The sequence below is a fragment of the Varanus komodoensis genome, unplaced genomic scaffold (genome assembly GCF_004798865.1).
Source record: "Varanus komodoensis strain SLA01 unplaced genomic scaffold, ASM479886v1 scaffold3, whole genome shotgun sequence".
NCBI lineage: Eukaryota > Metazoa > Chordata > Lepidosauria > Squamata > Varanidae > Varanus > Varanus komodoensis.
In genome coordinates this window covers 53,410,768-53,420,997 of record NW_025335761.1, presented here as the reverse complement: position 1 = coordinate 53,420,997, position 10,230 = coordinate 53,410,768, and the positions used below count along the sequence as shown (strand labels likewise).

General features: G+C 38.2%; 1 protein-coding gene across 9 annotated transcripts in view; it reads right to left on the bottom strand.

Annotated features, from left to right (window-relative positions):
- Positions 1 to 752: 752 nt before the first annotated feature.
- Positions 753 to 10,230, bottom strand: part of TRAF3 (TNF receptor associated factor 3) — a 97,774-nt gene continuing 88,296 nt past the window's right edge. For all 9 annotated transcript variants that reach the window (XM_044436021.1, XM_044436019.1, XM_044436024.1 and 6 more), the window contains one exon: positions 753 to 9,896. In XM_044436021.1, coding sequence (XP_044291956.1) covers positions 9,325 to 9,896 — 572 coding nt within the window. In that variant the 3' untranslated portion in view covers positions 753 to 9,324. The remainder of the gene's footprint in view (positions 9,897 to 10,230) is intronic.

The window sequence follows — 10,230 nt, the reverse complement described above, 5'->3', positions numbered from 1 at the left end:
TAGCTCTGGGTATTTCATAACCTTTTCATTGTTTTATTTCAGACTCATCTGTTTGGTTTATATGAAAAGCTGTCAAAATCCAACTGATTGAATTACACAGTGTAGCAAGCCCATCTCCAATACATTGAGATCTTTTATGTTGTAGATGGCCTTATATCTAAACTCTCCCACTGTGGTAGTTCTACTTATTCAGAAACACTAATAGTTTGGTGTTTTGTTTTGGATTTTGACCAGTTACAGCAGTGACCTAGGCCTAGAAAGAATGGGCTACACAATCAGTTCAATTCTGCACTCAGTGTTTTTCTAACATTGCAATCCTATATATGCCTACTCAGACATAAATCCCATTGCGGTAACTGAGAATTAACACTAAAGCCCCAGACGGAAATCCTGAAGTCTCTCCTAAATTCAGCAGGACTTACCTTGAGTAGGCATGTTCAGAACTGGACTGTCTGCACCAAGGCAGCACCTAACATAGCATTTACATTGGCCAACAACTAGAGTGGTATTTTAAATATTTGTTCTTAAATAATATGGACTATAAATGCTATTCCACCATTTTTCTGTTTATTAGATAAAAACTTACTTTATTAATTTTAATCCTTTGTGCAAACAGGTCCGCACAGGGATGCATTCATAGTCTACATTAAAAGAGAACTTGCAGCAAGGAGCTGTCCAAGAATATTGAAAATAGGTTACTTTTAACCCTTTGAATAACACCAGATGATAAAATTAAAACACAATTCTGTTTATTAAAAAATATGACTTCCTACTTAGGTTTATTTTTTTTCCTTTAATACAGTTCAGCATTTCAAAGTTTGGCATTCTACACACTTTCTCATTTATTAGCATCAAAACACAAGACATAGCAAGACCTTCAAACACAAATAAATACCAAGTAACAATACAACAAACTGAAAGACAACATATAATATAATGCTATTGGGAAATTAGAACACGTTGCTAATTGTTATTAACAACATGGTATTGCTGAGCAATAAATTATACACTTTAAAGTTTCCTTTCCTTAAAAAAAAACATACAAAAACCATTGATTACCAATTCACTTACTTGCACTGTATCCTTTATAGCTATCAATAATTAAGACAGGCAGAATATACACAATCAAATGAGGTTGGCCTTCTTTGGTCTTTGTTTCTGGATCAGAAAACTGAACACAACCAATGTACCTTTTACCAAAGAATATGAATTAAAAGAAGTCACACACATTTTATACAGACTGATTTGTACACAGTTCATGATTACTGATGCTTTTAGCAGATATTTCTTCTTGGAAAACGATGCCCATTTTTTCCCCAGGTCATTCAATCAATGGCATTTTATGGATGTTAAAAGGTTATCCTACTTGTCCTAAAGATTAATGGATTCATAATCCATCATTCAACATGGGATGCTCCAACATCCCCCTTATAACCCTAAACCACTGGATCACAGTGAAAAAAAAATCTTGCCTTTTATTCATACAAAATGCAGAAGATATACATTCTAGAGATCTACGTGGAAAATAATACTGTGTGGATAGTAAGTGCCTCAGCAGAAGCGTGACTTTTCCCCCCATTCTACAAATACCAAAAGTGTAACTCTCTGCCATTAGAAGGGGTCATAGATGGAAAATGTTTTGCTCACAAGCAACAGCTCCATTTCAAGCTCAGAATACTATCAGCAGGGAATGGGTTCCTTCATGGGGCTGGAGGCTTATTTCAAAAACCCAGTTTATGGAGCAGCTCACAGTTAGTACTGGCTTTTGTTAAGAAGTCACAGTCCTTGAAGAACTGCGATTACAGTTTTGTTCTCAAGAGAAAACAAATCATTCAGGCCCTTAATTAATGGGTGGATGACTCTAATCTGCATGGGGGTGGGGAATCCAGATCTTAGTTTCAGATACATTGTGGGACTGTAGACCTGGGATTCTAATTCAAGCTGCATATCTATAAAATCTAAAGTATTCATATGAACCCTAAGGGATTAATACAGATGCTTATTGCCCGATCCTAAGCTTTGATACACCCCATAAATCAGTGCTTGGAACAGGGTGTGCCAGCAGCTGTTTTCAGCAAGTTAAACTCAACATTATGACATAACTGCAAGCAAATATTTAGGATCAGGACCTGCAACTATCATGGTGGAAGACAAAAGGCTACATAGTCTTGCCAATATGCTAGAGATAATTTAGGATTAACTACATTCTATTTGTGGCGTATCACTGTTTCAAAACAATAAAGGATGCCTCACATTTGCATCCATACATACACTCCAGCTTTCTTCCGCTTACCATTGGTCTCAACAAAGACTAGGGATCAGTTCCAGAATAATATTTTACACCCAAGGGATGGCTGTTTTCAAAAAGTTATTCTCATGGGTGCATACATGGAAAATGTTTTGTCAGGATGAACCAGCTTTTCTATGAGCAGAAGCTGAACCTGATTCAGCAGTTTGCATGCACAGAACAGGCTGCCCATTCCCACAAAATGACTGCATGGAGCCCAAATACACCTCTCTCAAGAATGTATTTCAAGAGCAATGCTACGGATGCAAAAACATTATATTAGAAGTGACCCTTGGATTAAAAGGCAGGAAGTAATAGTTAAGCCCTCAACATTTTTGTTTAAAACATGTTAATTAAAATATTCACAGTGCAAAAGTTGACAGAGCCAGAATTAAATCATGCACTTAAAAATATTTTGTTAAACTTTGCCTTATCCAATGAAGCCCTTAAAACTTAATCTTCCAAATAAGAAACAGAACAAATTGCTTTATCAGAATATTTTATAAAACCAAGACACTGGTAATTTTTATTACTGGGCACACAAGGAAATTCAGCATGCATACTCCCCATTAATCCAATCAGCTCTGAAGAGTAAAGGGAAATTAGAACAGGGACATGTGAGTTATCACATCACAAATATGTTCCCAAAGCATGATGGATGATATGTCAGTTATAGTCTTTACAATCTGTAAATCGGGTTCCCTTTCCCTCTTCTTTATGGGACAGAGAGCAAAAAGTATGCTTCAGTGGCCTGAAAATAGTACAAGGAGGTAAGAGTCCGTGTATCCTATATAGCACCAACACTGACTTTTCCTCCATGTAACATTCAATTTAAGTTTCTACATAAATAAGCAATTCTTACTTTGAGGCTTGATTGATATTTGTAAAGCAGTGCAGACGAAAGATGCACCAAGCACCAAGTAGTTATTTGAAATACACTGAAATCCCAGGCTTTAGTAACTATTTTTGGATTGATAACAGTGAAAAAAGCTACAACACAGTTAATTGTGAAAGCTAATTGACATTTATATGCTGTCAATTTACTGTCCATCCTAATTTGCCCATTATTCCCACTTGCAGCCTGAAGGACACATGAAGCCTATGGCACTCCATGTTTTTTCACATACAGGTTTTTCAAAGCATCAGGAAGTGTCTACTTTATACTGGGCAAAGCTGAATTTACATGGTCTGAGATTCATCGCCAAAACAATCAAGGTAGTTTTCTAAATCCATAAGCTCTTCACCTTCACAGCAAATTGTGTGGGAGAGGGAGGTAATTTTATGGACAGGAAAGGACTAATCTAGCAACCCAGGTTTGTTTTTAAACTTTCTTTACTGTTCCTTGAAAGAGAAAAAGCTACCCACCAATGCATGATTTCTAGCAAAGTAAGGCTATCATCCACTGGAGGAATGTGCACCCTGCTTTTTAGGAAAGGATTCTTTTGTGATCTGGGTTCACAGATGACTCCTCCCCGCACATTTCCTGGGATATAGCATGAATGCTTTCAAAGGGAAAGCAATACCTGTGCACATGAGCCATTTAGCTGCTTTCTCCCATTTTCATGCTGGCAAAATAGGAGTCTGCCTCATAGCAGATCAGGTGGTGTGTATAACCAGCTCAGTAGGGTCTATTCTGGATGGCTGTCCACGGGCCTTCCAAGGGCTTGGGTGAAGGTCTTCCATAACCTCTACAACCTGATCTGTTTAGTTGAACATGCTAGGCTGATCGTGGAGCCTACTCCATTCAGTGCATGTTCTTTACCACAGAGTTATGGTCTCCCCATAAAAAATGTTAAAGAGCAGTCTGGGGACAGGTGTGCACCACTGAAACTTTCAGGACCATAACTGAAATTAAATTGCCAAATTGTAGTTTAAAAACCTTTCCACCTATTTATACATTTGCATAGTTTGCACATATGAAGGCATCAAGACCACAGAAGTTACCAAAACATTTGTTAATCAAGGTGCAGCAAACATTTCCTGTAGTAACCATGATGGAAAAGAGCAAGAAATAGGTGAGGCTTTAAAAATTCATTCAAAGTCTCCTGGAAGTAGGCCAATCAGGTAGCATTTCATGCAACAAAATCTCAATCATTTGCAGGGGCTGTCATTAATTCACATCTCTGCTTGGAAACCACAAATATTGGCCAGGCACATCCATGTTCCAAATCTTTACACTCCCATTTTCCAAAGTATAGGGAAACCAAAATAACTTTAGTAAGAAAATTGGAGGGCATCTCCCCACTACAGGTAAAGAGTCCTGTGAAGCCATACCCGCTTTCCCCCTTCATTCTACATTCTTCTCAAGAACAATGAAAGTTCCAGCACAAGGCTGAAAACCGATGCTGCATGTAAGCTGTCTACATCTCACATAAGAATTATGTTGCAGACAATAGCTAAAATGAAATCCCCAAAGAAGCAATGCAAATATGGTCAAGCGGAAAGATCACACATGGAACAGTTTCATCCTGTTTGGATTTGAGACTTTAAAAATGGGGTAGATACACAGAGTACACTATTATTTGATGTGGCAAACTAAAGTGCTTTGCTAAATTTAAGGGGGAAAGTTGCTTGCACAGTGGCACAGGGTATAAAAAACTGCAGTGTTGGAACTGTGCTTTGCAAAGTGTTTGAAGGGTAGTGACCAGAACATTCACACTGAATTACCTGCACTTGCAGTGAAACCCCAAATTGCTAGATGGTTAAGCAACACCAGTGTAACTCTGGTGTTATTATTGGAATTGCAGCAGCAGTTAAGAACATCATGCGAGAAAGAATCTAGAAAATATCTGTCTGATAAATTAATAATTCAACCACTAGAATTTACCAACACCTTTGGACTTTTGTGCTTCCTTTTCACCCTCACACCTCCCTTGAAACAAGACATTAACAAAGCCTTTTCATAAAAGGCATCTCACTGTCTGCCTCGGCCTATCATTTCCTATCATCAATAAAGGCCTAGCAAAACTACAGTCTTGATTTACAGTCCATAAGTTAGGACTATATGAGCATGAAGAAAGTGAGATTTTGGAGGCTGTCTCTTCCTAAACTGTAGAATCCTTTCTCTTGAAATCTTGCAGCAGTCAAAACTAAACATCTGCTGGAAGCATTCTAAGACCATTTATTTGGGCTTGCTTTTGGCAACCAGACTCAAAAGTATGTGTTAAGCCTATAAAACCAACACCTAGCTGAGATGAGCTACAAATGTAAATAAGAAATTTTGGACCCCAGATGAAGGAAAAGTAAAAGAAAGAAAACTGCACACTTTGTGAAAACCTTCTTCCCATTTGTAGGTGGCATCTGCAGAATTTAAATGGCAGTTGAATAAAACAGCTGTTTGAATTGTGGCTTAATTAAAGAATAAAATTCAGTCTCATTTTTGGCTGTTTTACTCACAAACCAATCCACAATCCAAAGTGTCTAGATATCATGCTAATTACCTATGAACAGGGTGCTTGTATCATAGAATCATAGGACACCAATTTACACCATCCCAGATGGCTGTCCATACATTTTGCTACATACCACATGTCAGAGATAGCTAATTACTTCCAAATCTGCCACCAAATGAGACCATATGTGTGAGTCACGTCTCAGTTTACCTGCATTATCAGGAAAATATTTTGTCCTCAAGCTAGGATCAGGCATGATAAACCAGCTAAATATACTGGGGAGAGTTACTATTGAAAAGGAGATAATATTTTAAATTGCCATAATATACTGGTAAGCCCTGTGTCTTTGAGGCAACAACTTCAGTAGAGAGAATGCTGTGGTCAAGAACATATAGAACGGCAGCCCAGGCTGCCAAAGTTGCTGAATACGATTTTAATTTGCTTGCTAGACCTCTATAGACAACATTCGATGACCCATGCCAAAGAGCACTGAATTTACACAGTCCCAGGTTAAACCATTCTGAGAAGCAAGAGCCACTTTGCTAAAATCTAGCACCAAGGAAGCTCCAAGCTAACCTTTCACTCAGTAGTCCCAGTTGTAGTTCCAGAGTCATTTTGTCCTTATGTGTCCAAAAAAGAACCATGTACAGAAATTAGCTTAGTCTTACTGGCAGGAGACTGGGAATCTGCTCTATGAATTACAGCAGCTGGATGCATCTATGAGAATGACAGGCAGAAAAACATTTTCATCTCTATGCTGATTCTGGCCTTGTTACATGTAGACACAGGTAAGTTTCAGTGAAGTACACCAATCCTAATAATGGCATGGCCTCACAATACTTAAACTTTGGAAAATGGTTGGATTAATTTTCTGTAAGGAACCTGTACAACTAAGAATGGATCAGGTAACCAATGGAGTTTATAAGCCAAAGTTATCAGCCATTTCTAGACTATCTCAAAGAACATCCTATTCACATTTTCAAGGGTTTAAAGAAAATGTTTGTTTTAAAAAGAATGCTGCCCTGCATGAGTCCTGGATTATAACACAAATTATTCTCTAATAGCATCATATTCAAACAGGACATAAACTGTTCATAGAAGATCACATTGGTAAAGATTTCCATAATGCAGTAGCAATGGGTAGGTGAGCCCTTTGGACATTTCCACTAGGGAATCCTGTTTTCAGTAAAATTCTGTAATGCATATACAAAAGCTCAGCTGCCTATATTCATGACTATTAGAATAGTGTCACAAGCCGAGTTAACTCTTTTCCCTAAAGCAGAAGGGGGTGGGTTTATATCAGCCTGCATAAAACTGCACCATGTATCCCTTCGACAGGAAGTCTTCCTTTCGTATCAGAGCTATAATTCTAAAACATGCCTTCTTAAGTTAGTTTGTCACAGTTGGCAACTCAGTACCATAAGAGAAAATACAGTACCTGAATGGTGGAAGGCAAGAAGAGGAAGACGTGTTGCTACTGAATGATCTGGCTGTCAAGAAGCAGGCAGTATTCAAGCAGGTGCCTGAAGAAAACCCATGAGGACCACTCCGCATGCACTGTATGTTTATTAACAGAAAAATACTTCTGGCAGGCACTGCGTGGGAAGGCACAGCCATAAAAGACAATGGCAAGAGCAAGGAACTGAACTACAAAAGACATGACCATTCAACTGAGCCCTAGACATGAACTCTGGCTATAACACCCTAAGTGGAAAGTTAAGCAGACACAACATGACTGGCTAGAGAACAGGGTGTGAAATTCCTTTCCCATGTGCTTGTCAGCAAAGTCTAGGGGAGCACTCTTGTGCTGCACGGCACCCATGCAATTAAAGCAGCACCCACATGGTTGGTGTACAGTCCAGCTATGCCATTAGACTTACTAGTCACACAAGGGACTATTAAAACAGAAGCCAGTAAGTTCTGTGGGTCGCAATCAGCATGATTCAAAGGCTGGAAAATGCTTTCTAGTAAAGCTCAGGTAGTTGTTTAAAAAAGGAAGATCCTGTGGATTTTCCTGCAGGGGTATGTGTCAGAAAACAACCATCATGAATGTACTAGTTAATATATTCCCTTGAAGTTCTGGATTGAGCCGATTTGAAATTACGTTAGCTCTGCTACCTAAAAACATGTCACCATGCAGCAATTTGCCTACTGCTTTGGAAATTGGGGGCACTGTCCAACGTCCCAGCTCCATAGGAGCATTGTGCACAGAAATATAGCACCTGAATAAGTAGTATTCCATGACACTGAGTTGATGGAATCTCTGGTACACCAGAAGCGCACATCTTGGGTTCTAATTTCTGCATGCTGAAAAATATTGGCGGGCTTTACAGACCAGTCAGCACATTATGCCTAAAGTCCAGTTAAAATGACTATTTCAGGAATCTGAAATTAAAATCTGAATACAAAGCTATGAGCTAGGAAGCAGCACATCACCGCTAAGGCACATGAATACATGCAAGCCACCATTCCCATTAAGACACTGCTTTCTCCTAACCAGCATCCTCTGTAAGATGTGATAATTTCTATGTAGAGGAATAATTAGCAGGTTTCCCATATATGTATTACACAGCACTGCACCTCTTCTCAAACACCAAAAATATGTTGCACATTTATGCTTTAGCAAAAAATAGATTATATATATTTTTATATACACACACACATATATTTTCTAGAGCTTGGTCTGAGCGCATGAGGCAGAACTTTAAAAACATACAGGATTCCGTTTAGAACTCCAAAGTTCAACAAATGCCCTATTTTAGGGTGAAAATTATAAATCTGATAATGATGCACAGCATCCATGAGTGATTATTTTTTCTTAATTTTGAAATAGTGTCATTAACTACGACATATATTGTAGGTTTACATTTCTAAAGAGAAATAACAGCAATAGTTGAATAGTTTCTTTTCATATCACAAGTGATAACCTGCATTTGATCTTTTTTTTCTTCCAAGAAATATCAGTCTATCAACAGTTTTAAAATAAAATGTTTTCTGTAGCAATTAATAGAACTCTAAACAAAAATATGACTCTGATTTAGACACTTTCAAGAAGATCTAGACATTTTGTTGAGGTCTTCTGACAAAGTAATTATTTTAAAACAGAGACCAGATGAGGCCTTAAAAATAGACAATATACTATATTTCAGACAAGATTGCACTTAGATTTTTAAAGTAATAATATCTTTAACATTACTTCATAATTTCTTCTTTTTATTTACGTAACATGCTGACAGTTTCTAGCTAACCCACATGTGAACTTTTACTTTTGTTCTCTAGTTCAAAAGGAAGAAAAGTCTGATGTCTTATTCAGCAGAGGATACTTTGTTGTCTTCTTTCCAACTGATTAGGTTATCAATAAATTACGAAAAGCTTTTCTGACAGTAATCTTTGTCCTCATGAGGATTAAGTGACTTGTCAGAATGTGAAGTGTTCCTACTAGTTTAGAAAATATACCATGGTATGATTTCTGAATGGGTTGCTATGTTTGGCATTGGACCCTATGTAAGTTATACCTCCAAACTTTCCCTTCTGTTAACACAAGGTGGTCCCCTCCGAGCTTTAGGGACCTCTCACTGAAGACAGATATAAAAAAAGAGCCCCAAATGGAGTTGTCTTCTGTTGAATCTGCCTCTCTGCTATACGTCAGGGGTCTGGTAGGTCTGATGTATCCACTATGACTTTAATAAAAATAGTATCATCTTTAATATATGTTCCGTTTTCTAGAACAGTTTGTGCAACAAAGACTGGACAGCCAGAAGCAATATTCATTTCTCCAGTGGGCTTCTTGAAACTACTGCTGTTAGGGTCTGGTTTGAAAGCATCTCCTAAGTGGCGCCGAGAAGGTCCCTGATCCATCAGCATAAGGGTGACTTTCTGCTTGAATGGCCATGGAAGCAATGCATCATATTCTCCCCGCATTATGACAAAGAATAATGACAAGTGCGTCCCTTTACCCATCCCATCTCCATTGAGGTAAACCCTGGCACACATCTTATAGCCAAAGTATCCTGTGTAAAAAGGTTGGCTGTATAAGGACAAAGTCTTCCCCATGACAGCCTCTTGCTTCCGACGTTTATAATCGCGGATCTTCCAGATTAGTATTCCATTGTAACTCGCTGTTTCCAGAACTTGAAATCGGAGATCCATGTCAGCCAACCGGATATCGTGAACACTCAGCATTTGATCATGCCTAGATAACTGAGATTCTAGAAGACCTGCAAGGAAAAGCAAGGTACTTGTTTACAATTTTTAAGGTAACAAAGGACCAGCTCTTCCCATTACTTTGGCTTCTTTTTTTCCTATTTGTGAGAAATAACACAAGCAAGATCGTATACATGGTGAAAACTGATGGATCTCAACAGTGGCCTGTTTGCTATAGCTCATGCAAGCAGATGGCTTCTAAGTGGAATAATCTGTTTGGTCACATTCACTGAGAATTTGTTATTTGTGTTAAGGATGTGATAACCTGTATCACTCCACTCCCTAACCCGGACAAACAATGCTCTTTAATTCAACAAGCTGCCAAAAAAAAAAAAAAAAGTGCATGCA